This window comes from Ovis canadensis, chromosome 1, assembly GCF_042477335.2.
Source record: "Ovis canadensis isolate MfBH-ARS-UI-01 breed Bighorn chromosome 1, ARS-UI_OviCan_v2, whole genome shotgun sequence".
Classification (NCBI taxonomy): Eukaryota; Metazoa; Chordata; class Mammalia; order Artiodactyla; family Bovidae; genus Ovis; species Ovis canadensis.
In genome coordinates, this window is record NC_091245.1 from 115,116,964 (window position 1) to 115,138,629 (window position 21,666).

At 40.2% G+C, this 21,666-nt stretch overlaps 1 protein-coding gene across 6 annotated transcripts in view; it reads left to right on the forward strand.

Annotated features, from left to right (window-relative positions):
* The first annotated feature begins 2,707 nt into the window (after positions 1–2,707).
* UAP1 (UDP-N-acetylglucosamine pyrophosphorylase 1) overlaps positions 2,708–21,666 on the forward strand; it is a 32,604-nt gene continuing 13,645 nt past the window's right edge. For 3 of the 6 annotated variants that reach the window (XM_069547280.1, XM_069547309.1, XM_069547320.1), the window contains exons 1-5: positions 2,708–3,324; positions 8,079–8,415; positions 17,016–17,220; positions 19,424–19,599; positions 20,897–21,069. In XM_069547280.1, the coding sequence (XP_069403381.1) occupies positions 8,136–8,415; positions 17,016–17,220; positions 19,424–19,599; positions 20,897–21,069 (834 nt within the window). In that variant the 5' untranslated portion in view covers positions 2,708–3,324; positions 8,079–8,135. Of the gene's footprint in view, positions 3,325–7,163; positions 7,280–7,309; positions 7,331–8,078; positions 8,416–17,015; positions 17,221–19,423; positions 19,600–20,896; positions 21,070–21,666 lie in introns of those variants that run through there. The other 3 variants (XM_069547299.1, XM_069547288.1, XM_069547331.1) reach the window with 3 other exon arrangements.

Below are 21,666 nucleotides of genomic sequence, written 5' to 3' on the forward strand. Positions count from 1 at the left end.
CCATGGACTGCAGCCTATCAGGCTCCTCCGTCCATGGGATTTTCCAAGCAAGAATATTGGAGTGGGTTGCCATTGCCTTCTCTGTCTCACCTCCTAGCTCTCTCTCAAACTCTACTGAATGCATGTCCTTTTAAGAAATGTCTTTGTTTCTTTATTCTCTCCCTCCTCTGAGCTCTGAAATCCTTCACGTTTGCATTCACCATGGCACTTACAGCCTCTGGCCTGGAAAGGCACCTCTCCCCCACATTTACTTTTGCAGTATATATTCCCTGGAGACCCAGACACCCTAGCTTTTGATTCCCCATGGTTTCCATCACAAGGACCGCACAGAACTACTTAATAAACATATTCTGAATAAGCACCTGTTCGTTCTTGATTGAATGCTGAAAAAAATGTGTCAGTTTGTTCTTAAGAGAATAGTTCAACCTCAGGTTCAGGCATATAAATATCCAGAGGTTCCAGGCCATTCCCCACTCTGCACAACAGGTTCCCACACCCCTCATCTAAGCCTCACTGTTTTCAACTGGAAGGTTGAGTGTTAGAGAAAAACACTTTCCTAGCATTATTCCTGTCCCAGGGGAGCACAACTGCCAACCAAAACAGCACTGGGTGGTATTTACAGCTTCCCAAGTGATGTGGCTTTCTAACCTGGTGGAGGAGGGCTTGTGATAGAGTCTTTCATCCTCGGTCCTTTCTTCCTGGGTTGAGTGCTCCACGGGATAAAGATTTTCTTTTGGACTGACAATGACGACCCAGCATTAGTTGTATTTCAATTTTTTGAACTTTAAAATTTGTATGTAATTTCAGCCTTATGGAGAAATTGTTGAGCAGTATAAAGTTTCATATACCTGTTACCCAAATTCATTAACTGATAGTTCACCCCCCACCCCAAATATTCAGTACTACGACATATGCACATGTATCTATGCCAATTCTGTATTTGGATGAATAATCATGAATTCATGCTAACTTCAATTCCAATCTTAAGAGGTTATTCTAGTCTCACTCCCTTTCCATATTTGTAATTAGCTCACATGATTATGGTAAAAATGAAAAGATAAAGACTTTATAGGGCTATTTGGTGATTCAGTGGTTAAGGATCCACCTTCCAATGCAGGGGATGTGGGTTTGATACCTGGTTGGGGAACTCAGATCTTACGTGCTGCGGGACAACTAGAGAGAAACCTGCATGCCTCAAGTAGTGAGCCCTCAAACTCTAGAGCCTCTGTTCTAAGAAGCCTGCATGAACCAATGAAGACGCCTCGCACCACAACGAAGACCCAGCAAAGCCAAAATTTTTCAAAAAGATGCCGTGTGCTGCAATGAAAGATTCTGCATGCCCAACCAGGACCGAGGGCAGCCAAACAAATAAATAAATAAAAATAAATAACTTTTTTAAAAGAAAAATATCTTTAAATAAGACTCTATAGTAGTGTCTGGAGTATTATAGGCATTCTATTAATTTTAGATGAATGAATGAATAAAGAGGAAAATCATTAGTAAAGAGTTCATTTATTTTTTTAAAAAAAAGGTAGAATTAGTCCCAACACAAGTGTTTCAAATGAACTGTTATAAACATTAATGGGAGCAATGTTGTTCTTAGTTATGAAAAGTTTAAGAGAAATGTTCTTTGTAGTATCAGGGACCAAACAATGGAAGGTTTTCCAAATGATGAGAAGTATATCAAGGTTTCCGGGACCTGACAGCATGCACACTCATATAAAAACAATTACAATTTATTTAGTGTTTACTCTGTTCTACATTCTGTTTTTGTATTGACTTATTTCTCACAACAACCTTAAGGTGCATTTTTATTATTTTCTATATTTTATAGATAAGAAAACTGATGAGCAAGAGTTAATCAACTTGCCAAAGATTCCAAGCAATAAAGAAGTTGGAATTCTGTCTGTAGATGTCATGTTGGTAACCACTATACTATAAATCTTTCAAACAAATGGATGACATTCTGGGATGATGAAAGATAGAATATTCAACCTCCTGAATGTATTACTACCAGGAGTACTTACCTGGTGTAAATTTTTCTGTTACTTAATGCAGTGGATAATTTTGAAATTGATAAAGAAAATTAAAAGGCATTTTCACTCAAGAAAGCAGAAGGCACCTAAGTAGCTGAATTTCTGTCAGGTGTTTTGTTAAATCTAGATGTTTTGATATTTCAACATATTGAACTTCTTGCAAAAGCTGTGCTACAGGTAAACACAGCTTTTATATGTCAAGCATATAATCTGCAGGGCACATCCACACAAAGATACATGGTACACACCCAGTTATAAACAGTTACACTGCCTTGGAGGGCCTTGGAGGTCAGCCAGCCCAAAGACCATTTTCCTGTCATATATGGAGGCCCAGGGAGGTTAAGACCACAGTCACACAAAGCTGATGTGCGGGCTCAGTCTCAATGGCGCTCTTTTCATTTCCTCGGGCTAATACATTTGCTTGCATTTCCTATTTGTGTGTGTGTGTGTGTGTGTGTGTGTGCGTGTGCGTGTGTGTGTGTGTGCTTATTTATGCAAAAGTAAATGGGCCTGCTTCACGTGCTTGGGACGTAAACCACGATAAAACAGAAAAGACGGTCAGGGCCCTGCCTATCTGGCCAACTCAAGACGAAACAGCAGCCCCAGGTCAGAGGGCACGCCCTGGTGTTCCGCGCCAAGACGTTGGCCGACGCGCTTTCGCAATCCTCCGTGTGGGCGGTCGGAAATCCGCCACCCGATGACACAGCTCCCCGACTAACTCTGCGGTCCATTTCGGGAAAGGGGGGGAACGCCCCGAGCCGCGGGGCCACTGGGCTGACTAGGAGCCACGGGAGGGACCCTCGAGGGACAACGCGGTGAAATCAGGGCGCTTAGAACCTGGTCGCTATACCATCGCGGGCCTCGGGCCTCGCCCCCTCCATCGGACGCAAAAGACACCCCTCCTGGCCTCAGGGCCCTGGGGGGCGGGGCCGCTTGCTGACAGGACCCCCCGAGCCGTCCCCATTGGGCCGGAGGATGAGTGACGCGAGGCCCCGCCCCGCCCCGCCTCTCCCGGCGCTCCTCCCCGCGTCCGCCGAGTCGCTAGCGCTCAGGGAGCTGACGTGTCGGGGAGGCTGGTGGCGGCTCCTCCCCGCGCGGCAGCCACTCGTTGCAGAGACGGAGGGGCGGGGTGGCCGGGGCCGGCGCTCCCCCTGGCCCCAGCTCCCGGCCCGCCCCGCCGCCCCGGCCCCCCGGATGAAGGTATATATCAGGAGCTGGTGCTGGTCGCAGATGAGTGGCCGCGCCGAAGGAGTCGGAGCCGGGAGGAGCTGCGGTCGCGCCGAGAAAGGTGAGGGGCGCCCAACGCAGTCGCTGTCTCCTCCCGCCATCCTGGAGTAGACGGCGGGATTCGGGAGCTGGGGCGGTGGGGGGCCGGTGCCGCCACGCACACGCTTCCGAGGCCTCGCGCGCGACGTGGACACGCGGTGCACGTACGTGCACAGAGCCGGCGTCTGGGCACACGCGGAAGAGCCCGCCTCACACCCACACCGCCTCCTGTGCCCTGCGGCGCCTCTCAGCCTCGGCTACCTGGCCGGGAGCGCTGGCGTGAGGGGGCCCCAGAAGGGCAGGGTCTGCTTGTCGTGCGCTTGGGAGTGGAGCCTCACCTGGACCTGGACGGGGGCCTTGAGGTTCTCAGGCAGGGGACTTAGGCCAAGCTTGGGGTGGGATCCTACAGTGGGGAGAAGTCGTTGCAACTGTCCCATGGGAGCGAGTTGGGGTGTCTTGAATATATGAGAGAAAGACTCTGGAAGCGTTGACAGTACAGTAAGGATTCGAGTTACCTGTGGAGGACTTGAGTGAGAGTGGAACAAAACCTTGCTTGCCGCTTTTGTTTTAATACTGGTAATGGGAGAGGGTTGAAATGTCTGGCTTTCCCCTGGCTTGGCCAAGCAGAAAGATGAGATTGGAGGGTTTAGAGCACACATGTGCTGAACATATGGTTTCCTGAAGATTTTATTAAGTTTGGCCCGACCCTATGTTATATTTATTTGTACGTGGCTTATGATATCTGAAACCAGGTAATAGTGATTATGATACTATATGTATGTTATTACGTAGTGCCTTTAGTTTAAGGTCTTTGTGGTGAAATTAGGAAAATGAAGGCAGTTTCTATTCCTTCACTGTTGCTGAGCTGGCTCCCTTAGCTAAGGCTAAAAAAGATTTAATATACTATGCTGTGAAGTATTTATAGGATTCGATGGTTATGGCCCCTGTGTTTTTCTAAAGGTTTGAGAGGTTTACTTACCAATTTGGGAGGCATAAGGAAAGCAGAAAAGGAGCGTGAAGTACTAGATATCTTTTATTCCTGTCTGCATGTGTTCAGTCTGTCAGACTCTTTGGGACCCCAGGGACTGTAGCCCACCAGGCTCTTCTGTCCATGGAATTTTCCAGGCAAAAATACTGGAGTGGGTTGCCATTTCCTACTCCAGGGATTCTTCCCAACCCAGGGATTGAACCTGTGCCTCCTTTTTCACCCCTGAGCCACCTGGGAAGGCCAGATATCTTTTATGCTAGGGTTTAAATTCCAATAAAGGTATATTTACTTCCCTTATAACTCAGTTGGTAAATCATCTGCCTGCACTGCAGGAGACCCAGGTTCGATTCCTGGGTCGGGAAGATCCCCTGGAGAAGGAAGTGGCAACCTACTCCACTATGCTTGCCTGGAGAATCCCATGGACAGAGGAGCCTGGCGGGCTACAGTCCATGGGGTTGCAAGAATCTGACACAACTTGGTGACTAAACCCCCACCAAACCACCACCACCAAAGGTATATTTGATAATGGTGGACTACTACAAATATGTCATTGTTGTTGATGCAGGTGCATTGGGGTGGGCATATCAGAAATTTTGTCATAATTTATAGATCTCCAACTTTTTCAGACTTTGGCTGTCAAAATAAAAATCCTAACCTAGTCTCTTATTCACTACTGTTACCATTACACACACGCACACACCTCTTATCAGAATCAATGGAGGAAGTGCTGTTCTTTTTGTGGGATAGAGGTAGTTATATCTGGTTCATCCTGTGAAGTTCCTCTCCCGCTGTCCTGCACATTTCCTTCCTTTTCCATGATGGCATATGAAATCAGTTTTGCACAGTGAGTCAGGTATAAGAACATCAAATGTGTCTATATTTCTGAATAAAGAAAGTCCAAATTCTTTTTCTTGATGTCTCTCTGTTACACACACACACACACACACACACACGCATAGACATCTACATGAAGATAACAGAGTCACACACACACACACACACACACACGCACGCATAGACATCTACACGAAGATAACAGAGTCCTTTTTTCTCCTGAGAGGCAATACAGCATGATGGTTAAGAGCATGCAGTTAGGAGTCAGGCTGTCCGGATTTGAATCCTAACTCTATCACCCTCCTGGTTTTGGACTGTCGGCAAGTTATCTCTGTGGCTCAGTTTCTTCCTCTGTAAAGTAACCGCAATAACAGGACCTAAGGGTTGTTTTGAGGATTAAGTAACAGCTGTCTATAAAGCAGTTAGAACTGTGTTTCTGTATATCTTAGTGTTTGTTGTTATTGCCCCTTCAGGGGACACCCAGATGTAGGTTTTCTTAACCTGAGTTCGTAAATGGTGTTTGATGCTTAATAGTCTTCATCAGGTAGCGAGGATTATTAATCCCACTTTACCAGCAAAAGGAAACAGGGAAAATAAGCAATTTAACTGAGCTGCAGAATTTTGCTCTGAACTACCTTTTACTATTCTTAGAGAAGAGGTTGGGTTTTTCTTTGATAACTACTTTTCCTCCGTCTTTTATATCTCAGTTATGATTCTTTACAGTATGTCTCAAATTATCCTTCTCACTTTTATTTCCTCTGCAACTAATCTGGTTCCTCTTTGGTTTTTCATACCTGCAGATGTGTTTTAACTCGTTTTCCTGCTTCTAGTTGTCTCTCCGTACAGTCTCTTTTGTGCGATGCTCTTTTCTCTCATGTCTCTAAAGCATGGTGGCCCAGCCCTGTTAATAAGCCGTGTTGGCTTCCTGTTACATACTTGGTTAGATCTAAATTCCTTTGCTTAGTTTTCAGGGCTCGCTGTTCACACATTAGCCCTACCTTAAATCATTTCCCATCATTCTACATAAAACTTTAACTTTCTTGCCGCTCTCTGTCCTGTTCATGTGTACTTCTCGTGGACAACAGGCTCTGCTTATTTCTGTTGTTGTTTTTAGTCACTAAGTCTTGTCCAACTTTTTTGGACCCTGGGTACTGTAAGCCCGCCAGGCTTTTCTATCCATGGGATTTCCTACGTAGAATACTGGAGTGGGTTGCCATTTCCTTCTCTAGGGAATCTTCCCGGCCTAGGTTTTGAACCCATGTCTCCTGCTTGGCAGATGGATTTTTACCACTGAGCCACTTGAGAAGCCCACTTATTTCCTTAACTTATCTATATAATGTGCTCAACCCTTGAGGCACAGCTAGATCATGCTTCCTTTGTGAACCCTTTCTGGACAATGCCTGTCTTTTGCATTTTCTGTATTAGGTAAGTAGACTAAATATTTCCTCAGTCTCTTTTTATTGTATGCAACTTAACATTTTGCTGGATTATCATGGAATACGCTTAAAAAGCATTGTCTTATCCCTGGATTGTTTTGTGTAGATTGCTTATCCTTTAGGGTTTAATTCTTAGTAAAGATGGTGGACTTATTTTATTCCTTCTTTGCAGGAGTTGCCTTTGAGATAAAACCATATTTTTTATGACTGTAGGTGTTTCTGTCTCCTTGATATTGTTGTATTCTGAATTCTCTATTTCTATTCTTAGAGATAAAAGGAGAAAGGTTGAAAATATTAAGCAGTTAGTTATTCTTTCAGTAGTAGTTTAGTGGAGTGTAAAGAGGCAGCTAGAGCCTGGGAATCAGACTGCCTATATTCATACCCCAGCTGCATGAGTCAGCTGGGTTGCTTTGCTTCTCTGTGCCTTGGTCTTCTCACCTGTAAAGTAATGATAATAGTAGTATTTCTGTCATGTGTGTGTGCTCAGTTGCTCAGTCACGTCCGACTCTTTTGCTACCCCATGGACTGTTGCCTGCCACACTCCTCTGTCCATGCTGTTTTCCAGGCAAGAATACTGGAGTGGGTTGCCGTTTCCTATTCCAGTAAACAGGGTAAAACACTTCATTGCTGCTGCTGCTAAGTCGCTTCAGTCGTGTCCAACTCTGTGCGACCCCAGAGACGGCAGCCCACCAGGCTCCTCTGTCCATGGGATTTGCCAGGCAAGAGTACTGGAGTGGGTTGCCATTGCCTTCTCTGAAACACTTCATTAGGTTTGCATAAAATTTAAGTTATGTCTTTCTTTGGTTTATGTCTTGTTTTCTACCCCAGTAAATGTTTATGTTCAGTTTTCAAGTTGGCCAAGGCCCTAGGATAGCCAAGAATAAATTGCTATATAGCAGGCAAAGATAAAGGGCCATGTGTGCTGTGCTTAGTTGCTCAGTCATGTCTGACTTTTTGCAACCCCATGGACTGAAGCCCACCAGGCTCCTTTGTCCATGGGATTTTCCAGGCAAGAATCCTGGAGTGGGTTGCCATTTTCTTCTGCAGGGGATCTTCCTGACACAGGGATCGAACCTGTGTCTCTTGCATCTTCTGCATCACCAGGTGGATCCTTTAATACTGCACCACCTAGGAATAGAGTTGTTGAAAATAAAATGAGACCATGTAAGCAAAGTACCTGGTGCAGTACTGGTATATAAGAATAATTAACATTGTCTTACAAGTTTGGTCTGAGTATAATCATGATGGAAAAGCAATATTTCTTTAACATCAAGTGTTTAATTATTATTTATTTTAATTTTACTAAAAAAATATTTTTTGGCTGTGTTGTGCTGCTTGTGGGATCTTACTTCCCCAAGTAGGGATTGAACCTGAGCCCTAGCAGTGAAGCACTGAGTTGTAACCACCAGGGAACTCTGAAGGTGTTTTTCTTTTTAATGTACTCATTTTTAGCAGGAAAAATTTCTTTAGGTTTCAGTGTTGGACTTTGACCTGCTGTTGATTCCTTTTCTCTTTCAGGTGTACAGGTGCAGAGATTACACCTCCGTTATCACAAAACTTGGCTATTAGAGCATTATGAATGTTAATGACCTCAAACTCAGGTTGTCCAAAGCTGGGCAGGAACACCTGCTGGACTTCTGGAATGAGTTGGAGGAGGCCCAACAGGTAGAACTTTATGCGGAGCTCCAGGCCATGAACTTCCAGGAGCTGAACTTGTTTTTCCAAAAGGCCATTGAAGGATTTAACCATTCCTCCCAACCAGAGAAAGTAGATGCACGGATGGAACCTGTCCCTCGAGAGGTGCTGGGCAGTGCTACCAGGGATCAAGATCAGCTGCAGGCCTGGGAAAGTGAAGGTACTGAGCTTGGAAAGATTTGGTGTAAGGTTTTTTATGAGATATACCATTTAATGGATTTAAATCCACTGAAGTAACTTGAGTCACATCATTAATATTTTGACTTCCCTAAGACCTTAAACCAGGTGACTGATCCAGAAGTGACAGATTGTGTGGCCAGGACACTGTGGTAGCTCCTGTTGCCAGTCCCTCCATTCTCTTTTCGTTTCTGGTGCCTCAGTTCAGTCGCTCAGTCGTGTCCGACTCTTTGCGACCCTGTGAACCATAGCATGCCAGGCCTCCCTGTCCATCACCAACTCCTGGAGTTTACCCAGACTCATGTGCCTAGTTCATGGCTTTTCTCCTTCAAGTCCAAAATTAACTCCAGTCTCTTTCCTTTCTCATTATCTGTACTGCTATTAGATTTCCCTTCCTGGAGCACAAGCTAAATGTTTCAGTTCATGCTGGCTTACTCCAAAAACCTTCCCTAACCCAGCCCTAGCTTGCGTATCTAGTCTTGTCTTTTGTGTTTCTCTCCGATTCTACTGCCCCACACATCTCAGCTGGAACCCATAATTCATCTTTGTCTGAACATTCTGTTAACGCCTTTCCTGCCTTTGCTGGTGCTTGTCCTTAGCTGCGTCTGGCCTTTGCACCTTCTCTATGTGACTGGATCTCCTTGTGAGGCTGCCGTTTCCTGGAGCTGTGTAGTGCAGTGGTTCATTCTCCATGGTTCATCACCTCTTTTTCAGTGTCCCAGGCTGGAGTTATTTGTGCACGCTTTTCTTTCATTCTTTCTTATAATAAGGGTTGTTTATGTCTATCTTCATTGTCACAATGTAAACTTTTAAAGAGCAGCCCATGTCCTAGTTTCTATGTATATCCATAGTATTTAGAACAGTATTTTGCAGTTATAAGTTGATTGATAAATGTTTCCTGAATTACTCCAGTGCTTTCTCCTCTAAAGCATATCATAAAATCTAACTAACCCCATAATGAGTACTAATGAATGCTTTTGAAAATGGTAAAATAACTAAAATTTAGTTTTTCTTTTGGTGGGGTTAAGAACTGTGGTTTTTATAATCTACTCTTCTGTGGTTTTTATAATCTGCTATTCTGTAAGTACAAGTGACTAAATATTGCAGCTCAGGCCCTTGAGTATTTGTCCATGTTTCTTGGCAAATCTGGACCTTATTTCCTCAGCTGTAGAAAGAACAGGCTGGACTAATACTTTTCTTTCCTTTTTAAAAAAACATTACTTTATGGCAAAAGAATATTAATAATATCAAAGTAACAGAAATAACTGTAGAGAAGTTGCTGATAACCTTATCATATCTGTGTTTTCATTTGCCCACATTGCCACCTAGTAGTTGGTAATATACATATTTACTTTTATGGATATGATTTATAGCCTGTGTTCACACTACACTGTGGCTATTTTTATTTTGTCTTTTGCTCTTTGGCACTCTCTGCATCTTCCCAGAAAAGAAACGTAACTACCATTATCAACCTTCTTCTGTACCATTATCTTCATGTCTTTCTCTGGGCTTACAGATTTACTCTTTTTCAAACTGTATTCCAAAGACCTCTAGGGTTTTGACTGCTGGTGAGACTGTTTCATGTGGGAAGGGCAGGAACAGATGCTAAACAGTAGGTCTCCAACCCCTTCACGTCCCCACTCCAGGAGCAGTTCTACTTTGACTTATTTTGATACATGCATAAAGCTTGATACTGAAGTTTTTTTTAAAAGGGCATGGAAATTAAAAACATTGAAATAATTGGATGATCTTCAGGGAGGGCCCTTTCAGATTTTAAAATGTTTGTTAGTGTCTAATGTAACTTCTCACTTAGAACAGGGCGCTGGCACTAAGATGTGAGAGGGACTTGCAGGCAGATCCTTCTGAATGGAGGACTCTGGTGACACTCTGACCCTCACTAACTTTGGATTCATTAATCCTTCTCTCCCTCCCTGGGTTTCAGAAAGGCTTCTACTTCAGACCAAAAGCCACACAAGGCCTTTCTTATCCTCTGGTATGCCAACTGCCTATATTTATCCTTGTGGTTCTATGGGGATAAAGTCTTAGAATTAACTCTTTGGAAAGATAAAACTTTGACCTTGTATAATGGGGACCATGAGCAGCAATGAAGACTTCTTATACATGGAATCTATGTATAATTCAATTCTTCTTACGTTGGAATCTATGGAACTAGCCCAGTGACCTTTCATTTAAATTAAAATCCAGAACGGTTACAAGCAAGTCTAGTATAAGAAAGTACAAAGCAAACTTCCTTTTGGCTTACGGTCAAGGGAGCAATAGCCAATTGTGGCTTTAGCAGTAGGGGTGGAGAAGGAGACTTTGGAACAGACTTTACATCCTTTTCGCTTAGAAACTACCATATGTGTGCAAAGTTTGTAACAAAATGAAGTTTCTTCAGTAAGTTATCTAAGAAAAGAGAGTTCCATTGCAAAGATTAGGATGCGTTATTTCAGACAATAGGAGATTGCTGATAATTGTATCAAAGACAACCGGGCCCCAGCCCCCGCACCCTTGCTGCCCCTGCCCCATCCCAGTGCCCCAGGAGAGGGAAAGTGAAAGCATTCTACAGTAATTTTAGAGTGTCTGGTGACTATTGACACCAGACATTTTAATACCTAGGGTGGAAAATTATTGCTGAAGGGTGAATACGTAAGTGGCCACTGTGGTCCTTCCTGAAGAGAGTTCTTGTTTTAATCTAATTCTTGAAGCACAGCAGAAAAGGTAGAGGAGTCTGAAAAATCTCTATCTTATAAAACTCAGATCTTGAAAGAAGTAATTTAGAAGCTTCGATGAGAATCTTATTTTAGAAGGGATACTTACTCTGGAAAAATATATTTGCTTAAAAAATTCCATTCTTTATAAAAGCAACCCATGCTTGAACTGAACACAAAACAATCTTTTAACTTTATGTTATAATAAATTAGTAGTCAGTGTTAGCCTTTTTTTTTTTTTTTGCCTATGAGACATTGAAAAAATTAATTTATATAGCATTATGGTAGAAAAGTAAATGGATTGTTTAGAAAAAATGTATTAATAACATTATTTCCTCTACATTTTCTGAAATCTAGTGCTCTGATATTTCTAATAGATTTGTTTTATTTTAAAAGTCACACATATTTTGGAGAGGTTGGAAAATACTAAGAGTTACAAGAGAAAAAAGATAAATCTCTGCTGTCTCACAATCCAGAGATACTCACTAGTAATATTTTATAGTATTTTCTTATATATACACACATACATTAGGTTCATAGTTTATGTATAGTCATGTAGCCTGCCTAAGAATTGTTATTAGGAAGAAATTTCAAGCTTATTTCGAAACAGATATTTGGGACAAAAAATAGTATAATGAAATTCCACATATATATCACCTTAATTACATAATTTTCAAAATTGTGCTTCATATATCCCTCTTATTTTGCTCTGCTATAGTATTTTAAGGCAAATTGCAAACATTATGTTATTTTTATCCTCATAAAGTTAGTATGCATCTCTTAAGTACAAGGACATTTTCTTCCCCTAATTACAGTGCCATCATTATACTTAATGAAATTTATAATAATCTCCCAGTATCTGAAACCATTCCAAATAGAGATTTCCTTTATTAGTCTACTTTTCATTCTTAATATTTTGGGGAAGTAGTTAATCTATAAAATAATGGTTTAATCTGTGAAATGTGATTAAAAATTAAACTCTTAGAATACCTCTTCTTTCTTGTATAGTCTTCTTTGTTTGCACCGGTTGATTAGCCTATTTACCCCACTGCTTGTCCAGTAGTGCCGACAGTTTAGACAGAAAATTCTGACGATGCTGTATTTCAAAAGCACCTCTGCTAGCCTCTTTGTTTTAGGCACATGCCCAAATCAAAAGAGTATGTTTGAGAGGAACTAGTCTAAGCAGGAAGTTATCCAGGAAGCAGTTGACCTGGGAGAGGCTACTGTAAACTCCTCTCTGTTTTCTGTAAGTGTTACTAGGAAAACTGTTCAGACTCTGTTGGGCCCACATGCCTGACTCTGGGGAGAGAGCTCTACCTGTGTCCTGGAAATTGCTCACTCTGGCTTGATTTCTCTTCTCTCTTTTTTTTTTAAACCTGTGATTTGATGTGTGTTAGGTCCTGACCCCTGTGGGAAGGTAATTAACTCTCGTGTCATATAATGAAAAGATGGGAAGGATGATATAGTACTAAACTTTTCAAGTTTTTTTCCCCTTATTTTTGTGGAAGTTTTGAAATAAAAGTTCATAATTTCCTAAGTGTCACATAGGTTAAGTACGTTTTAAGCCTGTTTATAGAAACAGTCAACATTTTTTAGATAGGTGCAGTGCTGCCTGTGTAGAATTAAACAGTTTGAAATCATGTGTATTGCCATGTAACTATGAGGCTTACAGAATTTTATTGGCCTACTTAATTTCAAGAAATATTTGGTCTGTCATAAAGCAGATACTAATTTATGCATTACACACTTTCGATAAACAATGCAGTTTTATTGCGGTAACATGGATCAAGTAGATGAATACTTCAGCTCGGCAGGATTTGATATTGTTAACAACAGCTATAGCTGCACTTAGTTCTTGAATTGCAGCTGGCTTTAATACTCTAGGGACTGCTTTCTTTCCTTTTGTTTTTCTCTGTCTGCTCATGAGTCAGATGTATAAGCAGGAAGAAGTTAATGCAGACACCTTTTTATCACAAATATTTATGAATTGTGTTATAATTCATTATAGTAGTTGTGGCTAGCTGGAGATGAGTTGTAAATGTAGATCTGCCTGTAAATGTACACCTGGCAAGCATGGCATCAGTGCTATTTTTAAGACATAGTGATTATATGTGTTATCAGGTCCACAGGTGGAAAGAAGAATTGGAGAAAGTATGGAGAAAGAATTGGGAGATGTAAAGCAATTATCCTTCAATAAAAGATTACTTAATTAAAAAAAATAAATAGATGAAAAAATTAGGAAAAAAAAAAGAATTGGAGAAAGTGTGGCATTGGAGGGCTTAGGAAACAAGCACATGCCATTTATTTGAATGAAGGAAGAGGCCACTACCAGCTGTTGGTTTGCAAAGCTTTAAAGCAGAACCATTTGGAAACCATTTGGAATGAAGCAGTGGTTTAGGGAACTGATCCAAGGAAGAGAAAAGGTTATACAGTGATAATTCTGATAACTCGTTAGAACCTAGGGAAAGTGCCGATTGATGTTGGGTGGCCATGAGGCGAGCCAGAGCTGAGACATGGAAGTGACTCTGGAAGTGTGGGTCTTAAAGGGAGCTGAGAGAAATAATGTAACTTTGGACTGAAGGTAAAAGTGAAAAATCAGGAAGGATGACTAGAACCACATTAACGGTTCGTTGTTTAGTTGCTAAGTCATGTCCATTTCTTTTGTGACACCATGGACTGTAGCTCATATAGACAGGCTCCTCTGTCTATATGGATTCTCCAGGCAAGAATACTGGAGTGGGTTACCATTTCCTTCTCCAGGGGATCTTCCTGACCCAGGGATCAAACCTGTGTCTCCTACCTTGGCAAGCAGATTCTTTACCACTGAGCCACCAGGAAAGCCATATTAATAGTACAACAACTTAAAACACATGTGCTCTATAAAGAAAATAAATAGTACAAAAAGAACAAAGATCTTTGTGTCCAGAATATTTATCTGGGACTTTTGGGGAACACATTTAGAAATATTTTTGATTCCAGCACCTTTGGTGGTATATGAGGGTTGAGCAAGTAGTAGTAGCAGTAGTGTTAGTCACTGAGTTATGTCTGATTCTTTGCAGCCGCATGGACTGTAGCCCTCCAGGCTCCTCTGTCCACAGGATTCTCCAGGCAAGAATACTGGGGTGGGTAGCCATTTCCATCTCCAGGGGATCTTTCCGACCCTGGGATGAAACCCGGGTCTCCTGCATTGCAGGCAGATTCTTTATCTAATGAGCGACCAGGGAAGCCTGAGATAGTATTGAAAAGCTTTTTTTTTTGTCTCACTTAATGTGATTAGAAGGAACTGTCTCAGATCTGCTGGGTTAAAATATGAACATATTGTATATGTACTATATCTGTTTTCTAAATTTTGAAGAGTTCTGCATTCTGAAGTAAGCTTCTGAAATAAATCTAGTTTAGGTAAGGGTTTGTGGACCTGTAATTTTAAATAATGCTTTTTGGGTCAGCGATAGCAGAGTTAAATTTATTTCCTAGAAACCATGGTTTCTTTGGTAACTGAAGACATAACCAAATGGAAAATGGTTTTCAGAGCTGCTTTATATGGTTCCCTGTTCCCTTCAGATTGCTTCATCTCAGCCAGTCTTTGTTACATGGTGGTTGTAGGGCCTGTTTTAAGGACAACACAGAGCTTGAATGCTGTTAGAAATTCAGTCTTTGACAAATTTTGGAGAATGTGGGCTCTTGGCCACCTCAGCAGCTTTTCCATGTAGGGTGATGGGTAAGATTTAAGTTTCTTAAATCTTACCAGGCAGCACAACTTCTCATTAATTCAATGGAAAAGAGAAGAAGGGTCAAGAAGGCAATAGGAATGACTGTTATGCAGCACCTTAAAGTTATGGTGCTGTATAATACATCTGTTAAACGTTTGGAGACACTGCTGGAGTCAGTGCAGTGTTGGTGAATAGGCCTCGGAGTCAAGTTCTAATCCTGATTTGCACTGTTTAGCTGTATGACCTTGGGCAAGATCCTTAACTCATATGAGCCTATTATGTCTAAAAAGGGGAAAATTATACTTACCTCTTAGATTATAGTTACTGTAATAATTGCTGGAGTCTAGCATTACTCTTGGTATTTTATTTTCAAACTTTAATAAGGTACAGTGAAATGCTGTGGAGAAAACAAGGACAGTCCCATCATAAGCAAGGAAGAAAGAGAGAAGATTAGTTCTCAGGTAGCTAAGCTCTCTGCTTCATATCAAAGGGGAAAACTATGGAAATATCTAATGTGTTTTTAAACTTTTTGATTGAAAAAATTGCCAGAAAGTTCCTGCATAATATCCTTGGCTATGCTTAGTTACTAGTGAAGACAGGTTGTAGAATCAGGATAGTTTTGCTTTTATATTAGGTTTATTAAGAATATTTTTCTGAGTTCACAATGTACTAGTATATTAGCTGTAGGAAAGCCTAGGGCTTCCCTGGTGGCTCAGGATGGTAAAGAATCTGTCTGCAGTGCAGGAGACTGGGATTTGATCCCTCTGTTGGGAAGATCCCCTGAAAGAAGGGAATGGCTACCCACTCTAGCATTCTTGCCTGGAAGATTCCATGGACTGAGAAGCCTGGTGGGCTACAGTCTATGGAGTTGCAAAGTGTCAGACATGACTGAGCAACTGACACAGACACACAGTGTATCAAAAACATGTAAGACCAAAAAACCCCCCCCACACACACATAAAGCGTAAAGCTGGTAATTTAGACAAAAAAAATTGATACTGGCCACCACTGCTCCCTCTGGCTTGATCTACAGTTATGGATAGTGACCTGCTTCATTCATAGAATTTCTGAGAAGTTTAATAAAAGTGTGAAATTCAGAAAAAAGAATAAAACCTATCAAGCATAGCTTTATCACATTTGACCTTTTACAGCTTTTCTAGCTTCTGAGAGATCCGCTCTGTATTTTACCTCTTCCCGCAGGTTATTCTACCTTCTGGTGCTGAAACTGTCCACCTAGAGAGATGAGGTAGTTCCTAGAAATGGTATATGGCAAGATTTTATTTTTGTTTTTTTTTTTCAAATCTAAACTGAGAGCCTCTATCTTTTAATACCATTTTTAGTTTTATTGTTTCACTTGCAGTTTCACAAGAACTCTGTGTTTCATATCCTTCTGAGCTGCAGTAGATGGCCCATTAAAAAAAAAAGGCATTTTAAACAATTTTATTGAAGTATAATTACATGCAATAAAATGCACTAGTTTTATGAGTTTTTAAAAAATTTATACATCCATAAAACTACCGCCCCAATCAAAATATAGAATATTTCCATCATCCCACAGAGTGTCCTAATGCCCTTTGGCAGGCATGTTTCCTAAGCTCATTCAGTTGAGTTTGGTTTCATACCCGGGTGTCCTGACATCAGAGCCTAGCTTCTTAACCATTGTTCTACACTGCTTCCCCAACTCAGGATTTCTTGTCTTTCCATTTACTGGATGGCAGTTTGTCTAGTATATTTACATGCCAATTGATTAATCAGTTATTATTGATTGATTTGTAGGCTGGAGGTAACTTAATAGCATCATCATTCATCCTGAAGTCTGGGGATCTTCTTCTATCCTTTTTCTTTACCTGCTGCAACTACTAAGTTGTCAGGTGCTTATAAAACATTTGCAGCGTCTCTTGGTCTTTGCCTTCCAACCTTATCAGAATAACAATTATTGGTTCATTACAGTATATTATTAATTATCTGGTGTTTGTTTGGATTATATAAACTTCATTTTTTAATAATAAAATGTTTTTATTAACAATGTAGTCATCCATGATTACTTGTGAATTCCTTGTTCTTTATGGCTTATGCAGTTAGGGTGACTGTTTGCAGCTACCTTTCTATGTGTAACCCTAAAGTGTTGAATTATAGAATGATACAAGTGTTTTCTTTTTTAGGACTTTTCCAGATTTCTCAGAACAAAGTGGCAGTTCTTCTTCTAGCTGGTGGGCAGGGGACAAGACTTGGTGTTGCATATCCCAAGGGGATGTATGATGTTGGTTTGCCATCCCATAAGACACTTTTTCAGATTCAAGCAGAGCGTATCCTGAAGCTTCAGCAGTTAGCTGAAAAATATCATGGCAACAAATGCATCATTCCATGGTAAGATATCTCTCATTATGGGAGAGTGTCTGAACATATATTGGCTTATAATATTCAAAATGCATATATACTTTATTCATAAGCAGAGGTATTTCCTGTTACTACAGGTTTTCTTGGGAGCTGTATTTTATATGTTAAAATCAATATGTATTATAGCTAGGTAGATAATCACTATAGCCTTAATGAGCAGTATATATTTATTTCCAACTTTAACCCCTACCTGAGTACCTTTGGATCTCAGAGGGTTCTCTCAGTCTGTAAACTTCATACTGATTGGTAGTTTGTCTGTGTACAGAGTTTGATTGAAAATCAGTGTCCCTCTGAAATTTGGAGGCATTGGTCTGTTGTTCCAGCGTTGCTTTTGAGAGATCTGTTGCCATTCTGATTCTCAGTCTTTTTTTCTCCCTTTTTCCTCTGAAAGCATTTGGAGTCTCTTCTTATCTTTAGTAACTGAAATTTCATGATGATGTATGGATCTGTTCCAGTCACTGCTGTGGGTACTCAGTGGGTTCTCTCACTCTAGAAACTCATGTCCTTAAATATTGGGTTATCTTGTCCTCCTGAAACCCCACCCTTTTGCCTACCCCCCCCCTCCCCGCCCCCCCCCCCCCAAAACCAAACCAAACCAAACCTGAAAGCCTCACTGATTTCTCTGCTGTGGGCCAAACTTGGATTCTGTCTCTGCTTGTATGCCAGCTCCCCAGGGCCTATCTCAGCCATTGTTCATCTGAACACCAGGAGATTATGGGAATTCTGCTCTGTTTTTTAAAAGGGTTTGATTTAGCTCTTGAATCTGTTTCTCAGAGCAGCTTTGGAAGTTGTCCTGTTTTGAGGGGGAAACCAGCTGTGTGTTTGGAATCCCTGAAGTCACTAATCTTGTTATTTTAGCCCCAGGAGACTAACAAAAGCTCTGCTGGTTTTTCTGTCCTGCCTGGTCCAAGCTCAGATTCTTTACCACTGGCCTTTGCCCCAGATCAGCAAACACCCCCAGGAAAAGGCAGCTGCATATCTGAAGGTCTCCTTTGAAAGATTCTCACTATCTTAAATTTTAAGTTCTAATCCATGTTGCTTTTGTAGCTCTCTGATGCCTTTAAAAATAGGCTTTTTATAATTGCCTCAGCTTTTCTAGTTCTTAAGAAGGATATTGGCCAGTTGTGAACTTTTTTGTGTGTGTTTTTTTTTTCATCTTGGTTCCCCTGGGGACTTTTGAGGGACATCTGTGTTTTCAGTGGCCAAAATTCTACTTACAAGCCTTAGTCTCCCAACTTTCATGTTGGATTTTCTTCTGTTTCTTTCTCCTCACAACTCAGAGTTTATTTTTTTTATGTGAAACAGTTTAGTCCCTTTTCATTTGAATCATGATGCCCAAAGTTTTTGTGCCCAGGGTTCAAATATCCAGGATAATTTGTTAATCAGGCAGATACTGACTGTCCTTGGAAATTTTACAGTTTTCTTCATTTTTGCGTTTAACAGGTATTAAGTGAGTACCTGCCTCTAGGTGCTGGGAATATATCAGTAACCAAAACAGATAAAAATCCCTACTTAAACATAGTTTACATTTAGCTATTGTAGTCAGTAATTACAATTTTAGATAGAATTTTTTTCTCTTTTACTACATTGGCATGGGTTGGATTTTTGTGACAACAGAGTGTATACTTATACTTTTATGATTGTAAATAAAGGGTGTGCAGAGCCCAGATGTCATTTCAAAATTTTAGTAAAAAGAACCATAAGAGGTAATTAGAATGTATTGCATTTATGCCTTTATCCCTTTTATTAGAATAGGAGAGATTTTGACTTAGACTATACTTTTCACAGAGTTCTGAAATGTTTTCTTGAGCCTCTCTGTTGCAGGTTCTCTGTTACAGATGTGTTTTAATATTGTAAAATAACAGAGTTATTTTACAGCTCAAGCAGCAGAACTTTATTAAAACAGGCAGCAGATAGTATACTCCGGAGACATGGGAACGGGCCAGCCCCCAAGGAGAGGCCACAGACTTATTTTATGCATAAGGATTAATGAAATTGCTAGAAGAAATTCCCATTGTGTAGCAACTAATGCTGCCTTATTCAGGAAAGGGATGAAGGAAGTGAAAACAATAAACAGTGCTCTCAAAAATTTTCTTTTTCTTAGGAAATAAACTTTATTTTCCCCTAATTCACATAGCATTATTGCTTAGAAGATCTGCTTTTCTCTTGCAAGGTATATAATGACCAGTGGCAGAACAATGGAATCTACAAAGGAGTTCTTCACAAAGCACAAGTACTTTGGTTTAAAGAAAGAGAATGTAATCTTTTTCCAGCAGGGAATGCTGCCTGCTATGAGTTTTGATGGGAAAATTATTTTGGAAGAGAAGAATAAGGTTTCTATGGCTCCAGGTTTGTAACTGTGCTTACTTAATTGTGAATAGAAATAGACTTAACACAATTCATTAACTTTTTTTGTTTTTGAAGTATGGTTGATTTACACAGTGTAGCTCATTAAGTTTTGATTTTTTTCACTATGGTGATTTTGATGTCAAAAATTAATATTTTGCTTAATATAATTAAATTTGTCAGTGATTTAAAAAAACAGAAATGCCCATGGGTGAAGTGAATATGCATTTATACTTCCTGTGCTCTTGACAGCAATTTGAGCATCATTCAGAGTATTTATTCTCTTTACTCAGTGTTTTATATACAGTATTGGTCATAGCCTCATTGCTTATTGTAGTGAAAAATTGGAAAGCATCTGCTGTTTAAAAAATGAGGCTAGATTATAGTTTATCTGTAGCATTCATTCTTAAACAGTATTAAAATAATCCTTTGTAGATATCAAAAGACAAAGTGAAATAGTTTCAGTAGGTTCAGTAAGAGAATGGAAAATACAGAACTCACAGATTCTCATCTGTGTGACTCACTTCTTGGAGAAAAGGGTGAAAGGAAATAAAAAATAGTATTTACAGTGATGGTCTGCAGATGTAGACTTTTATTTCATCTCAACTGTTTTTTTTTTTTTACCCCTACTTAATTCTTTTTAATTAATGGAAGAGTTTACTATTTTTAGCTTAGTTTTGTGCAGTTGTCTAATTTTTTTTTTTGTCATCATTTAGGCTGTAACTGAGGCTGTTATGGAAGAAGTATATTAAAGCAGCACTAAAAGTAGATGGAGAAAGAAGAGGCTTTGACCTGTATTTAATTTAAATCACCATAGACCTTCATATTAATCTGCTTTCTTAACAAATCATTTGGTATAGATGGTCATATATTTTTATTATTGAAGTGGATGAAATTGGCAGTGTTGGGGCTGTAAATACAGAGCTAATTTGAATCATGCAAATAAAACTTGAAATGTTACAAAATAATCATTGCCTGGTAAAGAATTTTATGTTTCACTGTGTATTATGGGACAGATTGTTAAAAGGACTGAATTAGAAGTATGTTCTTAAGGATTGCCTAGTCTTATATTAATAATGTTATTCTCTGTATTCTTATGGTAAATTATCTCAAAATCACATAGTATAACTTTTGACCGCTGAATCCTTACTTATGGATACTCAGTTTTTGTTGGCCCTGTCATGTAAAACTGGTTTTTAGAGAGCTTCTGCCCTGTTTAGAAACATTGGGCTATCTTTGAGTTACCTTCATAGTGAGTTTTGGTTTGCTACTAACAGGCAATTTTTTTTTTTTTTCCCAGATGGGAATGGTGGTCTTTATCGGGCTCTTGCAGCCCAGAATATTGTGGAGGATATGGAACGAAGAGGCATTTGGAGCATTCATGTCTATTGTGTTGATAACATATTAGTAAAAGTGGCAGACCCACGGTTTATTGGATTTTGCATTCAGAAAGGAGCAGACTGTGGAGCAAAGGTAATGCCTTTCTCAACTGTAATGAGGCTTTTTATGGTCTTTCTCTTGTCAGTATATATGTTCCAGGAGTCAAGCTGGACTTTTTAGGGTGATGTGGATATTTTAGGACCATTCATCTTCTAAAGTAGCTGAAATGTCCCATACCTGCTTTTTCTTTAATTTGCAGCATTTGATTCTATAAATAATGGTGTATGCTTAGTTTATCACAAGTAAGAGTTTACAGTATGTGAGGATGATTTGTAAGTACCTGGGAAAGTGAATGGTCATCACTGGGTCTGGGATGGACTTAATAATATCAAGTTGTTGGATTCATTAATATCAAGTTTCTTCCTATGGCAAAGTTACTGGAGTAGTAAGTAAAAGAAATATGGTAGAAATAGCACCTGAAGACTTCAGCAAGGCATTTGACAAGGTAACTCATGATAGTCTTGCGCATAAAGATGGAAATATGCAGATTGGGGGGAAGGGAAGTTGCAGAGATTAAAGAACTGCTTGAGTGACCACAAACATACTGATACTGAAATAGAGGGAGGTTTGTAATGCCATATAACAAGACTGTCCTTGCCATAGTAATTTTTAGCATTTTTTTCTCAGTTG